At 48.5% G+C, this 27,119-nt stretch overlaps 1 protein-coding gene across 1 annotated transcript; it reads left to right on the forward strand.

Moving 5' to 3' along the window:
- Positions 1-587: 587 nt before the first annotated feature.
- On the forward strand, positions 588-27,024 carry STRA8 (stimulated by retinoic acid 8). Its single transcript, XM_025381082.1, has 9 exons — positions 588-674; positions 9,134-9,331; positions 11,332-11,407; positions 11,878-11,962; positions 13,821-13,847; positions 14,943-15,228; positions 20,233-20,306; positions 23,580-23,691; positions 26,950-27,024. The coding sequence occupies exons 1-9, from the start codon at positions 588-590 to the stop codon at positions 27,022-27,024; spliced, it is 1,020 nt and encodes a 339-aa protein (XP_025236867.1).
- The last annotated feature ends 95 nt before the right edge of the window (positions 27,025-27,119 follow it).

The following is a 27,119-nucleotide window of genomic DNA, read 5'->3' on the forward strand; positions in this document are numbered from 1 at the left end:
AGTCTCAGTGTAGGATTCATCACTCTCATTTTGTTTGGAGAATAAAAAGATAATACAGCCCGAGGTCCCTGCCTTTTATTTCATGAAATGGATAGACACTAACAAGGAGAACAAATTCAGAGGGCTATTCCTCCAACCAGAAAGTTAGGCCCGAGGGGCACAAAAAGGGGTGGCCACCCCGAGTTGGTGTGAATGCAGGGATCTTGGAAGGCTTCCTGGGTGTTGAGCTGGATCTGCAAGGAGGGCATGTACTCCAAATGGGAGAAAAGGAGAGTATTTCCATAGACATAGATCCATAGACAGGATCTATGCCACTGTGCAGGAGGAATTTCAGGGCAGGATCTATGTTGCTGGGGGAGTATTTCAGAGAAGGATCTATGTTATTATAGGCAGAGGGCATTTCTGGACAGGATCTATGTTCCTGTGGTGGGGAGGGGGTGTACTTTAAGGCAAAAGGGTGTACTTTGAGACCCTGCTACTGGGAGGAAAGGGTCAAGATCAGAGGGTGGTGGTGTGTGTGGATGTTACCAGGGATAAGTCATTGTATCCAGAGCTAATGAGAGGCCACCAGGAGGCCCCCAGTGTTCATGGGCAGAGCCTTCTGCCTTGCAGCTGTGGGGAAGATTGAAGTGGACAAGATCCTCATTTTCAATCAAGAAATCAGGCTGCGGCAGGTAAGTAAGCTTCTTAGTAACTTTCCCCCCAGGACGACATTTTTTCTGGGTGCACATCTGCTTGTGTGTGTGGCAGTGGTTGGGGTGGGAGGTGGGGTGACTACATGAAAGGTTGCGGCAGGTCAGAGGTCAGTTTCCAAACCACTCTGTGTCATCTTGGTGCAAGGATAAGGCTCCCCAAGACAGAGCTTCACAAACTCCTAGGTCCCCAGCAACACTGCAGGTAGTGCTGGTGGTGGGCAGGCCCAAGAGAGAGAAGTCAGGGAGTGGGGGTGGAGTGGGGCAGTGACAAGCACTTTAAAGCCCTCAGTGACCCTAGATCGAGGACTGCGTGAGAGCCAGAAGGGTGGCAGCCGACCCAAGCAGAATTTTGGAGTGAAATCAACATTTTAAATTTTCCTAGAAACGCCTGTCTCTACAAAAAATTAAAAATTAGCATGGCGTGGTGGTGCAGGCCTGCAGTCCCAGCTACTCGGGAGGCTGATGCAGGAGAATCGCTTGAGCCCGAGAATTCGAGGCTGCAGTGAGGCTGTAGTGCACTCCAACCTGGGCGACAGAACGAGAACCTGTCTCAAAAAAAAAAAAAAAAAAAAAAGCTAGAAAGTGAGAATGAGAATTGACCCTTACTGGAAGGTTTTTATGTTTTTATGTGACAGTTTCTTTATGTGTGGGACACCATCTCACTGACGTCAAACTTCCTGAGTGTCTAAGCCTGCCGGGTACCCTATTGCGTGCTTTCCGTAGGGGCTCGTTGATAGCCCTCTCATTGCCTGCGAGGTGGATTCTAATCCAGAATCCCCTGCTACGCCTGCTAAGCGTGTGACCCCTGTTTCACCCCTGCCTCAGGAGTGAAGGAGCTCACCCAACAGATGGCAGCAAGGGGGCGCCTGGGCGGAGCCATGCTTCTTGCACCGTGCACCGGCCCTGAGCCAGGCAGTTCGAGGGACTTGGTCCTGCATCTGCTACCAAATGTGCAGAGACTCGCTGGTACCCCCACCAGTGTCAACCAGATATAGTGGGATCATGAGCATCACGAAATATTTCAGGATATAAGGACACAAGCAAAAAGAAGCCTAAACGAGAGTACATCTATATTTGGGGAGGAAAAATGAATTTTTTTTTTTTCCAAACTGAAAGAATACCTACTTCCCACTGCCCAGAGTGAACCCCTTTTCTCTCTTATTCTTGATATTTTAATCTGAGCTATTAAAGGTCCCTTCTCTGCACCCCGTTTTCTCCGCATCCTCTATTTCTTCCTGCCTTATTTTAAATGTTATTCCCCTCTCTCCTTTTTATGCGTCTATTTCCTTCATGCCGTTTTCTCATGTTTTCGCTTGAGACAGCGAGCCTGGTATTTTGATTCCCTTATCTAAGGGGTTTTCCCTAACCCTCAGGACAACCCTGTAAGCTGGTGGCATTGCCCCCATTTGAGGAATGAGAAAACTGGGGCTCAATGCCAGGTGAGTGGAACCAACTGGAGGGCATCTACTTAGTCCTCCGACGGCACATGAAGGCTGTGTGGCGCCCCCGAGCTGATGACTGACGCGGGGGTCCCCTCCCTGACCCCTCGCGACCCTGCGAGGTGAGAGTCAGCCCCGCCCCTCTCTCTTCTCAGTCCTTTTTCTGTCGCCTTCGAACAACTTGTAACACTGTTTCTTCCACTGCCCACACGCCCATTGGCCCGTCAGCGCGCATCTCCATTGGCTGTGGCGGCCGGGGACAGAGCCGCGATTGGTCTCCACTCCTGTAACGAGGTGCCAGGTCTGTTTTCTGACCCAGGCAGGAGCCGCGATCCCCACTCCGGCACACGAGGCCAGGTGACTGCTGTCCCGGGAGTGGGGACGTCGCGTGCACCGTCGGCGAGTAAGTATCCTTTGAACGCTCCTCTCCAGAAAGATGCCCTTGGGCATATGAGTGTTTGTGTAGACGCGAATGAATTCGATGCAGTGGAGCCAAACAGGTGAACTTTTAGCGCGAGGTTCACAGGAGCCTTTGTATCCGTCTTCGTGGCTACCTATATTTTTGAGAGTGATTCTGGATGATGATGATTATTATTATTACTATTATTATTATCATTTTGAGACAGAGTTTCGCTCTTGTCACCCAGGCTGGAGTGCAATGGTGCGATCTCAGCACACCACAGCCTCCGCCTCCCAGGTTCAAGCGATTCTCCCGCCTTAGCCTCCCGAGTAGCTGGAACTACAGGTGTGGGCCACTACACCCGGTTAATCTTTGTATTTTTAGTAGAGACAGGGGTTTCACCATGTTGGCCGGGCTGGTCTCGATCTGACCTCAGGTGATCCGTCCACCTCAGCTTCCCAAAGTGCTGGGATTACAGGTATGAGCCACCGTACCCAGCCAATTCTGGATTATTTTTACATAATTTGATATAGATAGAGAATCAAATGAAGCTGCCTGTGGGTTGCAGTACATTATCGAGTGTATTGTATTGTCTGGGGCTTGCTAATGAGAATGGATCACACTCAAATATTTTGTGGACTGATGCTTAACAATGAACATTTCTTTGAAACTTGGAGAAGGTGAGGGCATTTTTTAAAAGTTTAGTCTAGGGAGTTTTTTAAATGTCAGCTCTGAGTGGATATTAAATAGCGTTTTAATAGGAAAATATGTGGTCATGAAAGTATGCTCTGCTTTATAGATGACAATTAACAAAAATATGTCATGTGACAGTGTTAATCCTCACAAAATGCCCTTTTGGAAGAAGGTATCAATGAAGCTGCCTTCTAACTTTGTTAGACTGAAAGGTTATGTTTGGCAAGCTGAGATCTCATGAACAAGCTTGAACACAGCAATAAGTTTTGGTTTTGTTTGTTCACTTGTTTGCTTTTAGACAGAATCTCACTCTGTCACCCAGGCTGGAGTGCAATAGCACGATCTCAGCTCACTGCAACCTCTGCTTCCCAGGCTCAAGTGATCCTCCCAACTCAGCCTCCTGGGTGACTGGGACTACAGGCACATGACGCCTGGATAATTTTTCTATTTTTGTATTTTTTGTAGAAATGGGGTTTGGCCACGTTGCCCAGGCTGGTCTCAAACTCCTGAGCTCAAGTGATCCTCCTGCTTCGACCTCCCAAAGTGCTAGCATTACAGGCAAGAGCCACTGCACCTGGGCAGCAATAAGTTTTTAAAAGGGGAAAATATGTTAGAGCTATGGCCATTCTGAAATGCCTAATATTATTTTGGGCTCCAGTTTCCTGCAGAATAAATGGGCTTTGCACAGAGAAAGTGTTCAGTAAACATTTGTTCATAAACATAAGTCTCCAAAATTCCTTAAGACGAAGGTTCTCATACTGCTCTGTGATCCATACCCCACTTCTATTGGTTTTGAGTGGCTTATTTTTTTTTTATTGCTCCAGATACTCATAGAATCATGATCATGACTTTTTTATTTTGAGACGGAGTTTTGCTGTTGTCACCCAGGTTGGAGTACAGTGGCATGATCTCAGCTCACTGCAACCTCCACTTCCTGGGTTCAAGTGATTCTCCTGTCTCAGCCTCCTGAGTAACTGGGATTACAGGTGCCTGCCACCATGCCAGCTAATTTTTCTATTTTTAGTAAGAGATGGCGTTTCACCATGTTGGCCAGGCTGGTCTCGAACTCCTTACCTCAGGTGATTTGCCTGCCTTGGCCCCAAAACGTGCTGGGATTACAGGCATGAGCCACCGCGCCCGGCTGGCAATGACATTTTAAAAACAAAAACGTTCAGACTATAATCTAGTTAAAGAATTTTTACCTCTTTTATGTAGATAAATAAATTAAGGCCAGACATGGTGGCTCATGCCTGTAATCCCAGCACTCTGGGAAGCCAAAATGGGAGGATCACTTGAGCCCAACCTGGGCAACATAGTGAGACTCCATCTCTACAAAAAAATTTAGCCAGGCCCAGTGGTGCACATCTGTAGTCCCAGCTACTCAGGAGGATGAAGTGGGAGGATCACTTGAGCCTAGGAGTTTGAGGCTACAATGAGCTATGAGCTTGCCACTGCACTCCAGTCTGGGCAATGGAGCGAGACCCTATCTCGAAAGAGGAAAACAACAAGAAAAAAAAATTAAGAACTAGAGGCCAGAGGTGGTGGCTCACGTTTGTAAGGCCAACACTTTAGAAGGCTGAGGCAGGAGATTCACTTGAGCCCAGGCATTCAAGACCAGCCTGGGCAACATAGTGAGACCCCATCTTTTTATATATATATGTGTGTGTGTGTATGTGTGTATATATATGTGTGTGTGTTTGTGATGTGTGTATATGTGTGTGTGTGTGTGTGTGTGTACTAGAGAGATTTCTTGCCTCATCCAAAGTCACAAGGTCACAAGGTGGGTTAGCCTGAAGCTATGGTTATGACCCAGATCTCAAGCCAATCCATAACCCAACTTGCCTTTCCCTTTACCAGCTCATCCCATCTTTGACTGTGTCTCTGCATCATCCTTAAGATTAGCTTCCTTCAAACTACTATCTCCGTAGTGAGTTCCCTCAATTCTCGCTCATTTTAGGTGCCCAAACATTCACATTCACCTCTCCAAGCATGACCAGTTTTCCAAGTCTGGATAGGATATCCAGCTTCTTCACCCTGTATAATCTTCACTACCTTTCTTAATTAGCAACTGACCAACATCACCTTGAAAGAGATTTTGAAGCCTTCTCAAGGGGATGCGGAGAGGTCTTTTGGGTTAGGGTGGAACTGAGATGTTATTTCCCCTCCACCCACCAAGCTTTTCTCTTAATCTTCATTTTCCTTTAGCTCATTCAACCCAGTGTCTCTGCCCATCCCCATGTTTGGGAGATTTTTGTCTTAGTAGTCCAGGCAATAGAATTCTCAGTGGTTTTAGTTTAGAAGAGGCAGCCAAGAAAGGGAAGCTTGAGTTAATCATCTATGTCTATGCATGGTACCACTTCCTGGGAGGGACACAACTGATGCTTGACACACAGGTCCTGACCAAAGATTTTTCTGAGTTGTTGCCAGAACATGATTGACTTAGAAACCAGTGTGGCCTGGGACTGGGAAACTCATTAAAGGAACTGGGACTTAAACCGGGAATTGAAGGGCGAGTTGGCTCTAGATCCATAGAAACTGCAGACCAGGGCAGACAGAGATGGTGTTATAGATGGAAGGAGGGGCAGTAGGTCATGGAATAAAGATTGGTGAGCAGGGGAGCAAACCAAAGGGGCAATTGGGAGATTCTGAGTTTTCAAGGCTATTAAAATGCAGTTCCAGGCCCTCGGGAGGAGAGTTCCAGAATATTTTCTCTACACTGCTATAATTCCTTACACTGCTGAGAGCAGTTTCTTTGACATACTTTGAACTGCACAGGGCTTTTAGGAGAGCACAGTTTTGTTTTGAAATAACAGATCACTTCTTGATCTCATTTTTACAATAGTTAGCTCCCCCTTTCACAGTATCTTTCACTGCCCCTTCCTAGTCAAACGGCTAATCTTGGAATGAGGCGGAGGGTCCTGCCCTCCTCTCCCCATCCTAGACAGTAACTTCTGAGGCACTTGTTCCAGGCCAGCCAGCCCTTCACACAAGTCACAGGTGCTGACCAGACAGACCCAAGTGTATTATTAGATAAAAAGAGCTCTGTCGGCGGGGCGCAGTGGCTCACACCTGTAATCCCTGCACTTTGGGAGGCCGAGGCGGGCGGATCACGAGGTCAGGAGTTCGAGACCAGCCTGACCAACATGGTGAAACCGCTTCTCTACTAAAAATACAAAAATTAGCCAGGCGTGGTGGCGGGCGCCTGTAATCCCAGCTACTCAGGAGGCTGAGGCAGGAGAATCGCTTGAACTGAACCCGGGAGGCAGAGGTTGCAGTGAGCGGAGATCCATGCCACTGCACTCCAACCCCGGGCGATAGAGCGAGACTCCGTCTCAAAAGAAAAAAAAAAAAGCTCTGTCTAACAAAGATCTACCTAAGACCCTGTCAGGGCCACAGAGAAGAAAAAATTCCAAGTCAATCGAAATAACTTGGAAAGAATGCCTTGTGAGCAGAAGGCAGGATCTAGAGAGAAGACATTGAAAATCACTCGAGGTCTAATTAAGAGTAACATCTCCAGGGCTTGATTCTGCCCTTAAAGCAGAGTAGGAGGGTCATCTCCCATTCTTCCTGCTGTGTGCCCCTTCCGTGAGCCAGGGGAGGGGTGGAAATTTCCCCCAGCTCCTGACCAGGGGGCACCTAGGGGCAGGCAAGATGGAGGCCACGGCTCCAGGCAGCTTGGCCAGCAGGCTCTGGGGCTGTCCCCTAGGGGCGAGCAGCCCTGGCGGCCCCTAGAGGCGACTGGTGGGAAATCTGCCCCCTATCGGGGAGGCAGAGGACTGCACCCTTGTCCAGGGCTGAAACTGTCCACACAGCCATCCCGGAATTTCAGGCTGAGCTTGTTTGGGCAGAAGGGAGGACACCCAGCACTGGCATTGGGAGAACTCCAGACTCCCTACAAGCCCAGAGGCCTTTGGTGTTAGTATCCTGAGACTGTTAGAGAACTTGAGGTCCTGGGAGGACCCTGTTATTTTTATACCTCTATTCATCTAACAATGCTTCCCACCTGCTTCCCTTTTTAATGTATGTTAACCTAAATCCCCTGGTGTCCAGGCACATCTGCTGCTCCTTAATTTAAACAAGTAAAAACAAAAAACAAAAAAAGAACCCTACATTCTTCTGTTCAAAAAGTTCTCATTTTCCCTGGGCAGTTCAAAATCTTCACAGTTTCACTTTGCTTCCTATTAAAGATTAGTTGGTGTCTGGAAATTGAAGACCATAAAGGCATAGGCTCTAATCTAACATAACCCTGGAGCTGGGCTTGAGGGGCCTCTGCAGATTCATGCTGTTTTCCCTTGGAAGATACCACAGTGTAACTCCTGGTAACAGATGTGACAGAGGCATGCAGGGACCAGCGGGGGCAACCACAGCATCACTGTTCCCATCTTCCTGCCCTGTTCCAAAAAGCAAAACAAGGAAAAGTCGATACACTGGGGAAGACCAGATTATTGATGAGAAGTTGTTTTCTGACCTAAAAAGTGTTTTAACATCTCACACTGCCTGATTGGGTTTACCATCTCATTGGCCTATTTTCCGTACTAAAACATAGTGGGAAAGGTGTCTTCCATCTCGCTTCCCCATAATCCCTTAATGAAGATTCTGTTTCCAGCTGCTGCCAGCTGTGGTGATGCTTGACACACAAATCAAGAGTTAATGGTGGCTCTCAAATTGTGAAAATATAAGAATCACCTGGGGAGCTGCACGCTGGGTTCAGATCCGATGTTTTCGATGCAGGGCCTGGGCATGTATATTTTCAACAGTCTCCACATGTGACCCTAACATACCTCAAAATTAACAAACCCGTGGCGGAGGTCATGCATTGTCTCTGTACAGCGGGACTGAGCTCAGCGGGGAGTGGACCTAGTGGAAACCTCTCACTGTAATTCATCAGAAACTCCGGCACTGAGGACCTAATGGGGTCAGGCTCTGTGTTACGCACTGAGGGTACAGAAGGGACGAAGTCGCATCCTCCCTGTTCAAACAGCAGGCAGGCTAGTGGGGAATAGCTCTCTGAGTGGTGGGGTGAGGCCTGATGGAAGGGTCTATGGCTCAGGTAAAAGGCCCTGGCCCCTGTATCTTATTAAAACAATTACATATGAGTCCCAGAATCGCCTCTCCTAGGGAAGGGCCTCTTGCTTGTAAGCTCAGATGTGACAAAGAAGGACACAGTGATCACCTCCAGAACCCACTAGAGGCAAGATAAGGCAAAATGGCTTTCACTTCTCTGTCATTGGGTGACTTCTTGCTTGCACAGGTGGTAAATTGAATTTTCTTGTTTTCTTTTTTTTTTCCTTGAGGTGTATCACAAAAAAATTCACGAGTCTAAAGTGTACCCCTTGAGGGATTTTTTTTCATATGTATACACCTGCGTAACTACTACCCACATAAAAGAGGTGGCATTCTTAAGGTAGAAAAAGACCTCACAGTGGGGACAAGTACCTGTTTGGCTTTGAACAGACTAAAGTAAAGCCTGAGATCTCAGGATATGGCTGCTTTCCTTGGCCACGCTTAAAATTAACCCCTGAAATTAACAAGTGTCTGGTGAGTACCTGCAATGTGTTGGAACCTTTCGAGGTAAGTCCCAGGACCCCTCAACTGTTAAGTCCTATATGGGTGGTTTGCAATTTTAGGAGTTGAGCTTCAATAACAGAATTTGTGTTGACCATGTATAATCTCCATCTACTTTTCTTAATTAGCAATTGACCAACATCACCTTCAAAGGGCTTTTGTAAACTTGTCAAATTTCTCTCACTGTAAATCTCACCAATAACTGAATTCATGAGGGAATGAATTTGGGGCCTTTACTTGGGAAGGGTGCCTCCTTTCTGCCTGCCTCAATTTGCCTTCCTTTTCCTTTAATATTGTATTTTTATTATCTAGGGCAAAAAAAGCATAATAGTGCATTACAGCTTATAATGGCAACCCCTGAAGAAAGCAGCAACCCCCATGACAGAGCGACACCCCAGCTGCCAGCACAGCTGCAGGAGCTTGAGCATCGGGTGGCCCGGAGACGCCTGTCCCAGGCCCGCCACCGAGCCACCCTGGCAGCGCTCTTCAACAACCTCAGGAGGACAGTGTACTCTCAGTCTGATCTCACAGCCTCAAAGGTATGGGGACCTAGAGGAGGAGAGGGGGCATTTCCACAGGGGAGGAGACATTTTCACATGTGGAGGGACTGTGCTGCAAGGCAGGGACTGGCCTGGAGCTGCCACTTCTGCTGGGGTAGTGACAAATGCCCTAGACAAATTTATAAACAACAGAAGTTTATTGCTCCTGGTTCTGGAGCCTGTGAAGTCCAAGACAAAGGTTCCATCAGATTGGGTGTCTGGTGAGGGCATGCTGTCTGGTTCATAGACAGGGCTCTCTTGCTGTGTCCTCACACGGGGGAAAGACAAACAGGTTCCCTCATGACTCTTTTATAAGGGCACCAATCAGCTTAATCACCTTCCAAAAGTCCCCACCTCTTAATAGCATCATATCGGAGATTGGGTCTCAATATACTAAATTTTGGGGGGACACATTCAGACCATAGCAGCTGGAGAATCATCTTTCCACCCTACGAACAAGCCCCAGATGCTGGAAATCAGTCAGCCCCGAGTTCCAAGTCCTTGCTGACCCACCAGCATGGACATGAACTCTGGGATTGGAGAGAGCAAAACACATAGGAGTGCTCAGGGAGTTGCAACTGACTGTGTCATCGTGTAGCTGCGGTTCCCTTCACCTTCTCTTCAGGCTGGCAGAGCGCTGTGACTCCAGCCCCCCTCAAGTCTCCTTTTTAGGCACCCACCAGAATCCTTGGACTCTAGAATGTGAAATCCCAGGCTGCTCTGCCCCCAGCTGCTTTGGGGTCCCGCCCATGCCCGCCCCACACTCTGGCCACATCTCACTGCAGCAGTTCCCTGAACCAGGCCTGCCTCTCATGGCCTCTGTGTCTCTGCTCATGCAGTTAGCTCTGCCTTTGGGATTCTGTGCACACTTCAAAGCTGGGCTTGACTCACTCTGCTCAGCTGCCCTGCTCCATGGAATCTTCTGGACCCCTCCAGTTGGACTATTCCCTCCTCCTTGTACATTTCCACAGCCCTTTGCTTCTACCCCTTGTTAGTACCTACTTAATTCTATCTTGTGTTATGAGGGGTTGTTTCCTTGCTTGTCTTCCCCGTCAGAGGTCAGCACCCTGAGAGCAGGGACTGTCTTATGTACTCTGTATCCCTGGGACTTAGCACACAGTTTTGCCCTTGTACATGCCCAAGGGATGCATGCAGCCCCTGACAGATATAGGTGGTCAGCCTAACAAACAACATTTAGCATTGCTCATTTTTGAATGATCTTGCTGTTACCATTTTGACTTTAATAATGTTACATACAGGAAGGAAGGAGGGAAGAAGGAAGGAAGAGAGAGGAGGAGGGAAAGAAAAAGGAAGGAAGGGAGGAAGGGAGGAAGGAAGGAAGGAAGAAAGGAAGGGAGGAAGGGAGGGAGAAAAAAAGGAAGGAAGTTGGAAGGAAGGAAGGAAAAAAGGAAGGAAGGAGGGAGGGAGGGAAGCAGAAGGGAGGGGAGGGAGGAAGGGAGAGAGGGAGGGAGGGAAAAAGGGAAAGAGGGAAATTTAGAGTTTGGGTTGACAGCATTTGATAAGTTTTTAGATCATCTGGAGAGTATGCAGTTAGCAAATAAAAATAGTGGGAGAATAGGACATTTAATATTAACTAGCCCTTTGCACAATGTTACAACTGAGCTGAAGTCTAGCTCTGCTTTGTGCAAGCCTGGGGTTGACGTTCATGCAGACTGCGCCTCTTTCATCACTCGTTATTCCACCTTCAAGCCGCCTGTGTAGTCATTTGCCTTTCTACAGCACTAGCAATTTGCTGAACAAAGCTTAACTCTTTCCAAATCCTTTGGCATTTTGGTGAGAACCCATTTCTAGGCTACAAACAAAATTTAGTGCCTCCTGTGCATCAGAACGAACTTCCTATTCTTTTCACTGACGAAGTTAAGGGATGTGACTTTGCATCTGAGGGAGCGTAGCCTCAGTCCTGGGAAGGGATTCCTTGGTCCACAAAACCAGTCTCTGCAGTGAGAGGCTGGCTTTCAGCATTGTCTGTCTATCCTCAGTGGCAGGTTCTGAATAAGGCAAAGAGTCATATTCCGGAACTGGAGCAAACCCTGGATAATTTGTTGAAGCTGAAAGGTAATGGATCCCTACTTGCCAACCCCATCTCCCTCCCTGGAGAAAACTGGTTCCGTTTTTCTATCGAAAACAGAAGTTGGGTTACAATGAATCAACGAATATTTATTGAGGGCCTACTGTGTGCCAGGAACTGTGCTTGGGCCGATGTTGAGGGTCCCTGTCCTTAGTGAGCCTGCAGTCCAGCAAGACCGGCCAGAGGCACCAGGACATGAGACTTTGATGAGTTCCCTACTGGAGTGCTGCTGAAGGCACCTGATCTCATCTTCAGAGGCCAGAGGAAAAGTGGGCTGTTGCTTGTCTAAGGCTCTCCCCTCACACCTAGAAGGAGAAACTGGGCTCTGGTCTCCCTAATGCTGACCCTGGAGGGTTCGGGGTCCCACCCATGGCCCACCTGGGCCAGAAGGGTGGGAGAGACTCCAACAGAGGCCTGACTTTTCTCTTTGTGTTCCTGGCCTTCAACTCCCCAATAGCATCCTTCAACCTGGAGGATGGGCATGCAAGCAGCTTAGAGGAGGTCAAGAAAGAATATGCCAGCATGTATTCTGGAAATGACAGGTAAGACACCGCAAACCCCAGGAACCTGGGGACCTGCTGTGCCCTCACAGCCATCAGTGCTGTCTGGTAGCAACTCACCCTTCCCCTCAGGCCTGCAGAACCGTCAGGGTTGCTGCTCACCATCCAAAACAGCCATATGCTGGAGACCATTCCTTTCTCTTTTATTCTAGTAACATGCATTCAATTTTTTCCCAATTATAAAAATGATCCATGCTTATCATACAAGATGCAGAAAATACACAAAAGCCCAAAAATATATATTACCTCAGAACTCAAAGAAAATCAATGTTAGTTTTCAAGAAAATCCATCAAGTTTTTTAAAAAGTTGCACATTATTATTTAGAGAAATTAGACCATAGTGTTTATATTATATGGTAGCTTTTTCTATATGTATTTTTTAAAGCCACAACTAATGGCTTTCCTGGAGGCTACATATGACAATCAGGAAAATGCAAATCTCAGACTATATTCCAGGCCTCCTGGGAACCTAAGAAAAGGTGTCACAAATGCTGAAAAGGGAACATTATTAATATATCACATTCATAATTTGAAGGAGAAACTGATCTGAGAAATGTACTTTTATGATCTCATGGTTTTTTTGTTTTTGTTTTTGTTTTTGTTTTGTTTTTTGAGATGGAGTCTCACTCTGTCAGCCAGGCTGGACTGCAGTGGCATGATCTCAGTTCACTGCCACCTCTGCCTCCCGGGTTCATGAGATTCTCCTGCCTCAGGCTCCTGAGTAGCTGGGATTACAGGCACCCGCCACCACACCTGGCTAGTTTTTGTATTTTTAGTAGAGATGGGGTTTCACCACGTTGGCCAAGCTGGTCTCAAACTCCTGACCTGAAGGTGTCTACCCACCTCGGCCTCCCAAAGTGTTGGGAGGCGTGAGCCATCGCGTCGAGCCGAGCTTGCTTTTTTAACTCAACATGGTAACTTGGGGATTATTCCTATAAGTATAAAGAGACCCTGGGTGCGGGTCATGACTTTTCTAAATTGTATCCTGCTGTTTCATTCTCTTCAAGGTGTCTTTTGAAGAGCAGAATTTGCAGATTTTGATGAGTCCAATTTATCCTTTTTTTAATGGATTGAGCTTTTGGTTTAAACCTAAGTATGTCATTTTTTCATGCTATTGTAAATGATGCTTTTTAAAATTTCAATTTCCAATTATTCATTGCTACTATGTAACAATATTATTGATTTTTATATTCTGACCTTGTCTTCTGCAACCTTGCTCAATTCCCTTCTTGGTTCTAATGACATGTTTGTAGATTATTTGAGATTTTTCCACACAGATAATCACGCTGTGTGCAAATAAAGATAGATTTGTTTCTTCTGCTCCAATCTATATTCCTTTAATTTCTTTTGCTTGCCTTACTGGACTGGCTAGAACCTCCGGAACAATTTTGAATAGAAGTAGTAAGAGTGGACAGCCTCACCTTATTCCTGATTGAGAGGGGAAACTGTCTTTTGCCATTAAGCATGATGTTAGTGGTAGGTTTTTTGTTTTTTTGAGATACCCTTTATCAGGTTAACAAAACTCCCTTTTTTTTCTAGTTTGCTGAGAGTTGTTATCATTCATGGATGTTGATTTTGTCAGATGCCTTTTCTGCATCTATTGAGGTTTTTCTTCTGTAGTCTGTTGATATGCTGAATTGCATGGATTGATTTTCAAATGTTGAACCAGTTATCTTGCATTCCTAGGAAAAATCCATTTGGTCGTGATGTGTACACCTACACACACATACATATACATGTATACTTGCTAAAGTTGCTAAGAATGTCTTGTCCATATTCATGAGGGATATTAGTCTATAGTTGTCTTGTTTGTTTTCTTTCCCAGCCTGCTGTCAAACAGTTTTTCTCAGAATGGTTCCTCCCCTTGGTGCCCAACTGAGGCAGTCAGGAAGGATGCTGAGGAGGGGGAAGACCGGGAAGAGGAAGATCAAGAAGAAGAGGAGGAGGAAGAAGAAGAGGAGGAGGAGGAAGAAGAGGAGGAGGAGGAAGAGGAGGAGGAGGAGGAAGAGGAGAAGAAAGTGCTCTTATACTCCCCAGGCACTTTGTCGCCTGACCTCATGGAATTTGAACGGTGTGAACAGCTGGGTGGGGTGGCTTTGTGCACCCACGGAGCTCCCTCCCAGGGGGAAGGGGACAGAGGTTCTGGCTGGAGTACGCTTCAGCTGTGTACCCCAGCTGGAGTGAACGGTTCATACTAGGCCCTGAATCACGAACTCTCCAGGATTTTCATATGGGAGGGGCTCAGGGACAGGACTGGCAGAGAGGCTAGAGAAATAGTCTCGAAGCTACATTAGCATAGCACATACACTCATACAGTGTTTTTACTTAGACCGGGTGTTTATTTGGGGTGCCTTGTGGGGGGCACAGCTGATGGTGATTATGAGGGCTAACCCCTTTTTCCCCCAAAACACACGTCCCCACAAGTCCGCACTGGTCTTATAGTAGGAAAGATAGGAATGGCTGGCTCAGACGTACCTTGCCACTGCCTCCTCCACAGACTCAAGGCCCCTCAGCAGCCATGTTGGCTTCCAGAGGAGTTGGCTCAATAGCAGGAGGCTGTCTCCACAGCCGAGCCTGACTTTCGGGCTGCAGGATAAAGCTGGAGTGCTATCATGCCCACACGTTCATGGGCTCAGAATTTTAAAGAATACTCCCTTAGGATGAGAGCCGAGGCAGCTACGCCTTTTACCTGCTTCTCTCTAACACTGAGAGCTTCATGGGGCAGGGACTGGGAGAACTTGGGGAGGGGCCCCAAAACCCAAGTCTATGTCCTTCATGGCCCCCAAGAAGGCTCTGCTCTCCAAGGGCCATGGGCGTGCAGAGTCAGAGAAGTCTAAGCCCCTGGTGAGCCGTGGCACCGTGGCCGGGCCTGTGTGCTGGGGTCCATGCCATGAACCGAATCCCGGGGAGACGCTTCGAGAGGGAGCTTCAGGGGTGCGAGACAGCGCCGCTTCTATTGCAGGTATCTCAACTTTTACAAACAGGCGATGGACCTCCTCACCGGCAGCGGGATCATTACTCCGCAGGAGGCGGCGCTGCCTATCGTCTCTGCGGCCATCTCCCACCTGTGGCAGAACCTCTCGGAGGAGAGGAAGGCCAGCCTCCGGCAGGCCTGGGCGCAGAAGCACCGCGGACCTGCGAGCCTGGCGGAGGCCTGCCGAGAGCCAGCCTGTGCGGAGGGCAGCGTGAAGGACAGCGGCGTGGACAGCCAGGGGGCCAGCTGCTCGCTGGTCTCCACGCCCGAGGAGGTGAGCAGGCCTGCCCGGTGGCGTGGATGGGGCGCAGCAACCACCCTCGCCCTCGCCCGGGGACACCAGGGCTTTGCATTTAGCAGGTCGGAGGTGCAGTTTGCCTTCCGGCTCCCAAGGTAGGTTTCCAATTTTCTTATCCTTGGGGCCACGGAACAGTATTTCTTTTTCTGCGGTTAGTTTCCTGGCCTTTCCCTGGGGATGGCAGAAGACAAGGCTTGGGAGGTTGTCTCAGTTAGGATTCTTTGGGCTGCTAGGGCCTGGATTATTAAACCATGGAGAAATGCACTCCTCACACCGGGGAGGTCCGAGGCAGGCAGAGGAGCTCACCATCCGCGTGGATTCTGGCCTCCTTTGGCTCTGCCTGGTTTCTTATCTTTCTCTCCCCTCCCCACCTCCCCCGGCCCCTGTGGCTGTGGAATGGCAGCTAGAGCAATCGAACGGTCATTCTTGCTACTTTACATCCGGTAAGACAAAGATTTCCTATGAAAGCTCTTTCTTAAGGGTTAAGGCAGAAGTTTTCCAGAACCGCTCCTCCCCTCTCATTGGCCGGAACTGGCCAAATTGCCAACCTGCTGAGCCAATGACTGGCCATAGAGTGGATCACACTTGGACCAATCAGGTCCAGCCCTTGAAAGGCGGTCAGTTCCCACCCTAAAGAGCACTGGGAGCGCTCTGCGAAAGGGAGGTCACCACAACTGCCGCTGTAAATGCATTTCTCAGCGTTCAGTACGCTAGTCAGAATGGCCGTGGCCATAGTCTGCAAAGCAGAACATCAGGTAGCATTTGAGGTCGGCCAGCACGGAGATAAAAGTGGGCCCACAGCTGCTCTTCCAGAATGAGGACGGCCTCGGAACACTGCTCTACCACACGGCCCAGGCTGCGCTCGCTCCTCTAGAGGGGCAGACGATTCGCACTCTGCACAGGCCCTGTGCTTCGTGGACATTTAGCATCCATGGCTTCCACCTGATACATGCCACCCCCTTGTCCTGACTTTCCAAATGCTCCTCAGTCGGGGCGCCTTTGAGGAGACAACATGCTAGTTTCCCAGTGTCTCTCTGTGGAGTCTTAGGGCCAGAGAGCCTCCGATTGACTCTGACCCTGGGCTTACAGCTCTGGAATGCCTCCATTTTTTAGAAGGTTCCTCAGCTATCAGGCCCAAGCCTGGTGACAGACAGATGTCACCCCCAGGCCTGTCCTTCCAGTTTGCAGGCCTAGCCAGCAGCGTGACTTGCCCAGAACACCCAGCTCCCGCTTCGGTGGCTGTATCTCTCTCATTACACATTTTTTCACACCACTCTGCCCTTTGGTCACCTGTTGATGGTCAACCCTCCATTATCTCCCCTGATGCTTCTCAACTGAATCACCTGTGGAGTTTTTTAAACGTCAGGTGCCTGGCAGGGTGCGGTGGCTCACGCCTGTAATCCCAGTACTTTGGGAGGCCGAGCAAGGTGGGAGCATTGCTTGAGCCCAGGAGTTTGAGACCAGCCTGGGCAACACGGTGAGACTGTGTCTCTACCAAAAATTTTAAAAAGTAGAGAGGTGTGGTGGTGTACACCTGTAGTCCTAGCTACTCAGGAGGCTGAGGCAGGAGGATCCTTTGAGCCCAGGAGGTCAAGGCTGCAGTGAACTATGATTGTGTCACTGCACTCCAGCCTGGGCAACAGAGCAAGACTCTATCTCAAAAAAGAAGAAGAAGAAAAAAAAAAGTCAGGTGCCAGGCTGCTATCCCAGACCCACTGAATCATAGCCTCTGAGGGTGGGGCCTCAGGATCCGCGTTTTTAACAAGCTTCCCTGGTGGCTGGTGCAGTGGATCCTATTGGAGGGAACTCCAGTGCAGATGTTCAGTGGCCTACCAGCTACTGCCTTGGTCCTTTCCCCGACCCCCAAGCATTGGTCCACCAGACCCTGGCTTCTGCTCTGGTTTTCCTCTGATGTTGTGTCCACCATGATGCATTCTGTTCCATGATGGCTCAAGAGAGCCAGATGATTAGGACCTCGTACCCAAGGCGTGTATGAAAGGGCAGCCAAACAGACGTGTTTACAGCCCCAAAGTGCCAAGCCCTGGAGTCTCATATAAAGAAAATGAAAGGAAAAGACAGTCATGGGCTACGTAAAGATGTTTTGGGCAACAACAGACCACATATACAATGGTCTATGATGTATAATGATGATAATGGAGCACATATGGAAACCTGATATATGGCACTTGATATTGGTGTTGCAGATCAAGTAGGGGAAATAATCGATCTTCAGTAATGGAACTTGGATTTTTGGTTTTCCATATGAAAAAAAAATATATATATATAAAATATATGGGCTGGGTGCGGTGACTCCAGTCTGTAATTCCAGCACTTTGGGAGGCCAAGGTGGGTGGATCATCTGAGGTCAGGAGTTCGAGACCAGCCTGGCCAACATGGTGAAACACCATCTTTACTAAAAATACAAAAATCAGCTGGGCATGGTGGCGAGCGCCTGTAATCCCAGCTACTTAGGAGGCTGAGGCAGGAGAATCACTTGAACCTGGGAGGTGGAGGTTGCAGTGAGCTGAGATCGCACCATTGCACTCCAGCCTGGGTGACAAGAGTAAAACTCCGTCTCAAAAAAAAGAGAGAGATATATATATGCAATCTAGGTTTGCATAAGTACACTCTGTGATGTTCACATGGCAAAGTTGCCTAAGGACACATTTCTCAGAACTTATCCCCATCAGTAAGTGATGCGTGACAGTATCTACCAAATGCCTGAGCCATTCTGTCGAACTTGACTGTGCCAGCATGCCAGCACATCCAAAGAGAAAACAACCAGAATCATCTAATGTCTCCAATTCATGGAAACAGCTTTTCTGGGTTTTTCAGGGAGGCCTATGGGCTGAGGTTTTTTGGGTATTAAGGGAAGCTGGCAGCAGATTCCCTCAGCTGTGGCCAGAAGCAGGGCTCTGCCTGCACTGCTGTGCCCAGGTTTAGGCCAGGTCAGGGCTGGGTGATAAGGTAGGCAGAACAGAGAACTCCCATGCCTGAGGCAGGGACAAAGCCACAGTTACTCCTGCTGTGCAGTGACACCACTGCAGCCCCTAGTCCACCTGGAGAGTTCTGCTGCACAACTGTTGTGTTAGAGGACAGCAGTGGGGTCAGATGGGCCCGGGAGGCCCTGGACTGCTCCATTTCAGTTCAGAGAGGAGCTGCCCTGTGAGTGTGGTGGCACTCTGGAAAGGCTGTGGAGGCTGGTGTGGGGTCCCCTCTCAGGCTGGCTTGTGAGGGAGATTTGCACAGGTGAGCACAATGTGTGGCCTGCGACTTTGGTGGGCTGATTGCTTAAGGACAGGAATTTCAGTTCTTGGTCCCTGTTTCAGGCCTGCCAGGGAGCAACATGGAGCTGATGGGCTTCAGAGCTGATGGACACTGGATCACAGGTCTTTCCTTTCCAGATCTTTGAAATGACCACAGAGATATCACGTAGAAGGACTACAGAAAATGTTCGGAAAACTAAGAGAGGGGCCAGAGTCCCAAGGGATTCAGTTCCAGGAAGCCAATTGAAAGAAAGGGCAGACATCAATCCTCTTGAAAGAGCTATGTGTTGCAGGGAGGGGAGAGGAGAGGAGAGACCCTGGCAGAACTTGCCAGTACCTGCCAGTGTAAAGGGGATGCCAGTTAAAGTAAAGCATGCCCAGTTAAATTTTTTTTTTTTTTTTTGAGATGGAGTCTCGCTCTGTCACCCAGGCTGGAGTGCAGTGGCCGGATCTCGGCTCACTGCAAGCTCCGCCTCCCTGGTTTACACCATTCTCCTGCCTCAGCCTCCCGAGTAGCTGGGACTACAGGCGCCCACCACTGCACCTGACTAGTTTTTTGTATTTTTTTAGTAGAGACGGGGTTTCACCGTGTTAGCCAGGATGGTCTCGATCTCCTGACCTCGTGATCCGTGCGTCTCGGCCTCCCAAAGGTTCAGTTAAATTTTTAATACAAAAACGTCCCATGCACGATTTGGAGCATTCTTATACTAAAAATTATTCATTCTTTATCAGAAATTCAAAATGTAACTAGGCATCCCGTATTTGTATTTGCTAAATCTGGCAGTCAAGTAAGTGTAACTCATGTTTCTGTAACATATTTAATATCCTCTAACACATTGGGGGAAGCAGGATGAAAAACTGTCTAAATAGCAAGATTCCAAATTGGAAACATATATTATAGACCTGGGAGAAGTGACTGGAGAGAATTAGATCAATGTGTCAACAATGGACATCTGGGTGGGATTGTTTCTCAGTAATTCTTATTTTCTTCATCTGTTTCAATGTTCCAAAATTTCCACAATGAACATATATGTCTCTTATAAAGCAGGTACTGTTCAGTTATGTGTCAGGTATATCTGTTATAAAGTAGGTAATGTTCAAATGTAACCAGATACTTGACATACATTATCTTACTTAATTACTGGAATAGCCCTGTGAGTAGACACTGATGTGACTCCCATTTTATAGAGGAGGATTTGTGAGATGAAGTAACTTGTCCCAGGTCACACAGCTAGCAAGGGGCAGGCCTGAGAGCTGGCCTGCCTGCAGCCTAACCCAGAGCCTTCCTGACCCTCTGCATTCAGCTGCCCTGGCATGAGACTGCTAGACTGAGGACCCTGGGCTCCAATAATCTGTCCACTTTGGAGGTTTTGATGAGCTTTTTCTCAGTGGTAAACTGAGGCCCTGGTAATTACATCTCACACCTGCGCTCCCACCTTCTTCGGCAAGAGGAGTCACAATCCCCATTTCTTCCTGTCCCTCACAGCCACCTCCAGGCTTGGCAGTTTGTCCTGGGCACTCTAGAGTTTAGCATTCACCCCCTAGGAAGAACACCAAGCAGAGCCCCCCGGTGTGGGCCCCCGCTCTGACATGCACGCCCTCTGGGGTGTGATGTAAAGACAGAGCCTTTCCACTCATCGCTCCCCAGCAGCCCAGAGCAAGCGTGAAATTGTCAAGTTATTTCCCACACATGAAGTCTTGTACTTTCTTTCAGATCCTTTTTGAGGATGCCTTTGATGTGGCAAGCTTCCTGGACAAAAGTGAGGTTCCAAGTACATCTAGCTCCAGGTGAGGAAGAGGGTATGAGATAGCATGTGCCCATGTGTGGGTGGATGTGAGATTGTGTGTGTGCAGGTGTGTTTGTGTGAGTTTGCATGTGCATGAATGTGGTAAGTCAGAGAGAGAGGGGTGTGTGTGTGTGTGTGTGTGTGTGTGTGTGTGTTTGCATGCACACACCCCTGCTGGGGTGTTCAGGAGCCTCTCCTCTGCAGCCCCTAGATGGGTGTTGTATTAGTCCATTCTCACACTGCTACAAAGAACTACCCGAGACTGGGTAATGTATAAAGAAAAGAGGTTTAAGTGACTCACACTTCCACAGGCTATAAAAGAGGCATGGCTGGGGAGGCCTCAGGAAACTTACAATCATGGTGGAAGGCAAAGGGGAAACCTCTAAATCCTCATATGGTGACAGGAGAGAGAGTGAAGGGGGAAGTGCTACACACTTTTCAAACAACCAGATCTTGTGAGGACTCTGTCATGAGAACAGCAAGGGGGACATCCACCCTCATGATTCAATCACCACCCCCACCAGGCCCCTCCTTATTATAATCAACACGTGGGGATTATAATTCGACAGGAGATTTGGGTGGGGACACAGAGCCAAACCAGATCTGGAGCCTAATTCAGTGGGCATTCTTGGGATCCACTTTTTTTCTGTGATTAGAAGTGAGCTGGTTCTAGGATTGTGTCATAGACCTGGGGATGACATTATCTGTGGTGTCTTTAGAGATGAAAATTCTTCCATCCTGGTGCAGGGCTGGGACACACCAGGTTATCAGCTGTAGGTTGTGGAAAGTCATCTGTTCACTTTGCACCCTATTCCCAGTGTGTGTTAGTCCTGCTAACCTCTGCTGAGGGCTGCTGTATCCCTGCCTTAAGTCCATTATATACTAAATGCCATAGACTGAATGGTTTATAAACAATAGAAATGTATTTCTTACAGTTCTGGAGGTTGGGGAGTCTACGATCAAGGTGCCAGCAGAGTCAGAGCCTCGCTTTTTCACAGAGGGCACCTTCTAGATAAAACTTCACATGGTGAAGGGGCAAGAAATCTCTTTGGAACCTATTTCTTTTTTTTTAATTTTTTTTTTTTTTAAGACGGAGTCTCACTCTATCACCCAGATTGGAGTGCAGTTGTGTGATCTTGGCTCACTGCAACCTCCACCTCCTGGGTCCAAGTGATTCTCCTGCCTCAGCCTCCTGAGTAGCTGGGATTACAGGTGCATGCCACTATGCTCGGCTAATTTTTGTATTTTTAGCAGAGACGGGGTTTTGCCATGTTGGCCAGGCTGGTCTCGAACCCCTGACCTCAGATGATCCACCCACCTCGGCTCCCAAAGTGCTAGGATTACAGGCATGAGCCACAGTGCCTGGCTCTGGGACCTATTTTATAAGGGCACTAATCCCATCATGAGGGGCTCACCTTCATGCCCTAATCTATGATCTCCCAGAGCCCCCTCACCTCCTAACACCTTCACGTTGGGGGTTAGGCTTCAGCATATGAATTTTGGAAGAACACAAACCATCAGTCTGTAGCTCCCAGGGCAACTTGCAGGCAGGTTCTCCCAGCTGACCTGGAAGGAGAAGGCGGGAGGGGGCTCTGGGGCACAGAGAATAAGGGCCAACATGCAAACAGGCCTGGGCCTTGAGTTTAGGGGACTGTCTGAGTTCTGCAAAAGCGGGTTACTGCTTTTCATGGTGCTGATGGGAATGGATATGGAAGGAAGGGAGAAAAGGATAGCTGACACCATGAAGTGGGAAGACACAAAATAAGATGTGAAAAGATTTTAAAACAAGAAGCAGCTTGACTAACCATGTCCCAAAGGAGTGTTTTCTGAGAGAGAAATAATTTAGGACTGAAATTCCCTTGCTGCTTTGCTTGAAAAACCTGTGGTCTTAGGGCCTGAAGGCACAGGTTCTTCAGACACCTGTGCTGCTGTCATGGCTAAAAAGAATCCTGGATGTTTCATTTTTCTGCTTTGGGAGTGAGAGTGACATATCCTTGTGATCCCAATGAATATCTCCATTGTCCTCTCAAGGGGAGCCTGGCCTATGGGTGCCTGTGAGGCCTTGGGGCTACAGCTGTCTCCTGTAACCCAGCTGGCCTTTCGGCAGAGCTTCAGGCAGGCCACACATCAGCATTTTCCCTCCATTCTCCCTGTTCCATCCAGGCCTAGATGGACTTGGGGAGAAGTGGGGTTGTCAGAGGAGGGCTTTGTCCTCTCCAGATCGACCTTACAGAGTGACTCAAGCGCTTCTCAGCTGTGAGTTGAGTTTCATTTTGCTGCAATTGGCTGGAAGAGACATTCTTGTTTCCGTGCTGAGCTTGGGCTGCAAAGACAACCATCGAGAAGCTGCCAGCCTGTCCTTGCCAAGCAATATTCAGAACTCCCTGCACTGCTGATGGAACAGAAAAACAATCTATTAAAAATATTCCACTTTCCCTAGAAAAGTCAGGGGTTGGGGCCAGAGGGTTCCTCAGCTGACTGCGGGGCCTCATCCTGGGAGGAAGTGAGGGCTGCCCCCTGACTCACAATGAGTGCGTGCCAGCTGTCCTGCAGACACACAGCCTCTGTGCTCTAAGGAGCCCTTTGAAGCAGGGTCCACATTGCAGGGCCTGGCTCTCAGCAGGCATTCCTAAATGTTGCATGAGCTCCTGCCACCCTTCCTAAAGGCTGAGCTATCTCATCATCTTCTGAGGCCCCGCAATAACAGTTGCCATTAGCTTTTGAAGGATTTTAATGTCTGCTTCCAAATTGTGCTGCTTATGATGACATAAGCTTGAGTCACACAGGGCTTCTCCCCTTGTCCCAGACAGGCAGGAGGAAAAGAACCTGCACAACAGGCCTCCTTTCTGCACCAGGGCTTGAGTTCCACGTTAGACCTGCTGAGCAGTGGCAACTCAGCGAACTGAACTCAAGACATGCAGCGTGCTCCGGAGCTGCCTCAGCAGCCACGGTGGAACCAGAACCGTGGGGGCATTCTGCAGAAGATTGACTGAGGGATAGAGGAACTCTTGTTCCCTTGTTCCAGCAGCCACAGCTCAGAACACTAAATTAGGGCACAGGAGTCAGTCTCACCACAGTCTCGATTTTCCAGGGGATTCCAGACATGATATGTGAGCAGAGGTAGCACAGACCTTTCAAGGAGAGGTCTGGGCTGTCTGAGGATTTCCAAGTGCTTGGTTCACACTGTAACCCAAATCTTTCAGGGGAGAGGGGAGCACAGTTGAAAGATCAGGATCCTGAATATTTGTTGTCTCTTCTTCCTTTCTATTGTCAGTTCAATGCTTGCCAGCTGCAACCCAGAAAACCCAGAGGAGAAGTTTCAGCTCTATATGCAGATCATCGACTTTTTTAAAGGCCTTAGCTGTGCAAACACTCAAGTAAAGCAGGTAGGACAGAGTAGAGGGCTGTGGTACCTCCGCCCACCTCTCTTAGATAGCAAAAAGGGCTCTTAAGGGCAGCCGTCACCAGACCTCACCCCAATCATACCATGAAGGGCCACTGGGCAGAGACACTCTTTCATTCTCTCTAGCTTGCTCCATGGATGGTCACCTTCAGCCTGATACATCCTGTAGAATGAATGGAAGATAGCCAGGGAAACAGGAAAGACAGAGAGGTGTCCTCTAGGGCAGGGGTCCCAAATCCCTGGACCACAGACCAGTACAGATCCATGGCCTGCTAGGAACAGAGATGCACAGCAGAGGGTGAGCCTGACCACCTGAGCTCTGCCTCGTGTCAGATCAGCAGGGGCATTAGATTCTCATAGGAGGGCAGACCCTATTATGAACTGCTCATGCAAGGGGTCTAGGTTGCTCTCTCCTTATGAGAATCTAACTAATGCCTGATGATATGAGGTGAAACGGTTCCATCCTGAAACTACCCTTGCCTCCCAGGTCTGTGGAAAAATTGTCTTCCATGAAACTGGTCCCTGGTTCCATAGAGGTTGGGAACAACTGCTCTAAGGCAGACCTGGACTGGGAGCCCTTTGAAGCAGGAACCCTATCCCAGGGGCCTGACTCTCAACAGGCATTCATAAATGTTGTGTGAACCCTTGACACCTTCCCAAAACACTGAGCTATTTCATCACCTTCTACAATTTTCATCATCTTCAGTAATATTTGCTGTCAGCTTTTGAAGGATATTAATGTCTGCCTCCAGATTGTTCCACTTAGAGTGGGCTATGAGTAGTGGGGCTCTTGGTTCGGAGGGCCATTCCTGGAAGATTTTGTCAGGGAAGGGGGATTATGCCTGAGCCACCAAGGGGACAGGTCCTTTCAGATTCATAGCCATGGATTTTTCTTTACTAATTTAGCAATAATACAACTGTTTATTTAAAAGGTAAGTTATAATAATAGCAAATATTTGTTTAAAAATAGTCAGGATACCTGTTCAATAGGCTAAGGTATAACTTGCCCTTTTCCAACTCAGTCTTCATTTCCCTCTGCTGGGACCACGGCGAATCCTCACATGGAGCCCTCCCCTGCAGTTTGCTCTCGCCTTCCCACCAATCCTTGGGTGGTTGTCCCCTGGACCAGTTGTCCCAGCCCTTCCCTGCAGTCTGCTCTCCCCTTCCCACCAATCCTTGGGTGACTGTCCCCTGGACCAGTTGTCCCCTCTTTCTCTCAGATACAGTTAAATTAGCCCACTTTATCAAGACTTTGAGAATAGACAAAAGGACAATCTTTGCTTTCCCTCCTTCTCCACATGTGGCAGAAAAGATAACAAGCCGGGATTCCAGTGTCCATACAAAGCAAAGGTGTGGCCGGGCGCGGTGGCTCACACCTGGAATCCCAGCACTTTGGGAGGCTGAGGTGGGCAGATCACTTGAGCCCAGGATTTCAAGACTAGTCTGGACAATGTGACAAAACCTCATCACTACAAAAAATACAAAAATTAGCTCGGTGTGGTGGTGCATGCCTGTAGTCCCAGCTACTCAGGAGGCTGAGTTTGGAGGATCATTTGAGCCTACAAGGCAGAGGTTACACTGAGCTGAGATCATGCCACTGTACTCCAGCCTGGGCAACAGAGTGAGACTCTCAAAACAACAACAACAAAACAAAGCAAAGATGCCAAACTTCAGCACTCCTAGATTCCCGATGCCTCAGTGTTGCAAGAGCGGGGCCCAGAAATCTGCATTTTGAATAAGCTGTCTGAGTCTCTGGGGCAGGAGGACTCAGGCTTTGATAGACTCTGGTGTAAACAGAAAAGTTTCATTCTCCTCTCAACCTCTGCCATTGTCTTCCCACTGAACAAGGGGCCCACATGATTTGCCTGGAGACTGTGGTCCCACCTCCCTGACACTCTTGATCCCTATTTCCCTGCTCCTATCAGGAGAGCATGGTGAATGGGAACTGCTTCTCCAGGGCAGGAAAGGCTCAGTTTGTGGAGGTTGTCCCCACTATCAGAATGTCACCCTTGGGACCAGGTCCCACATTCATTAGATGGTTGACTGGGGTCAGGGATGCCACCTGGGTCCATGGGGATCAACCCCGAACTGCAGGGCCGACAAGTTACAGGGGTCATTTTCTGCTGGGATGGAGAGAGACAGAAGCAAAACCTCAGGAACGTATTTTTAGAGGAAGAAGTCATGGAGAGTCCTGAGGGGTTGGCTGGGATCACTGTTTACAATGTCCCTTTAGGGACTGAGAAACCCTTGCTAAGCAAACAGTGCTGCTGCTTTTTTTTTTAACTCAGGCTGGCATGCAATCATGGTGTGATCTTGGCTCACTGCAACCTCTGCCTCCCAGGTTCAAGAGATTCTTGCGCCATGGCCTCCCGAGTAGCTGGGATTACAGGTGCACACCACCACACCCAGCTAATTATTTTGTGTTTTTAGCAGAGACAGGGTTTCACCACGTTGGCCAGGCTGGTCTCAAACTCTTAACCTCAGGCGATCCACCTGCCTTGGCCTCCCAAAGTGCTGGAATTACAGGGATTGAGCTACCATAACCAGCCACAGTACTGCTGCTTAAAAAAAAAAAAAATCGTAATAGGTAACCCATGTACATGGCATAAAATTTACAAGTTACCAAAAGATATACAATAGACATTTACTTAGTCTCTCTCTCTCTCTTCCTTGCTTCCTACCCCATATCCTCCCCAGAGGCAACTGCAGTGACCAGTTTCTTGTACACTCATCCAAAGATATTCTACAGATATTATATATTCTTTAAAACACAAATAGTAGTAGCCTACAATACACATTGCTTTGCACTTTGCCCTTTGTAAATAGCATATCCCACAGATAGAGCACTATCTCATTATTGTTGGAAACGAGCTGCATGGTGTTCCATTGGTGGGAGCACTGTGGTGCAGTGTACCATTTTCTATTGGTGAGCATTTGGATAAAGCCTTATGAGGTCCTCTGTCTCTCTCGTGGGACCCTGGAAATCCCCAGGATAAAAAAGAAGCCAGTTCTGCTCTGTCCTTTCTGGAGGTCACAGAGTGCTGAGTTGAGTGAAATTGAAATGGGACCTTCCCCCTTAGAGCCCTTGCTTCCTGGCCCAAGCTGGAAGTGAAAATGCAGCTGAAGAGACATAGGATAGAGTCTGGGGGCTGGGCACACCAGAGATGCAAGAGCTTTCCTATCTGCCAGGGCCTGAGACCCACAGATACAAAGTGAACCTCTTCCACTATGTGTCTTGCAGGAAGCATCCTTTCCTGTTGACGAAGAGATGATCATGTTGCAGTGCACAGAGACCTTTGATGATGAAGATTTGTGATGCAGAAGAGGGGCTGGGAGGGGAGGGACTCAATGAGGTGGGCAGTTCCCAAGGTTGAATGCTGGCAGCTAAGGTTGCACCTGCCTTGGCCTCCA

This window comes from Theropithecus gelada, chromosome 3, assembly GCF_003255815.1.
Source record: "Theropithecus gelada isolate Dixy chromosome 3, Tgel_1.0, whole genome shotgun sequence".
NCBI classification, from domain to species: Eukaryota; Metazoa; Chordata; class Mammalia; order Primates; family Cercopithecidae; genus Theropithecus; species Theropithecus gelada.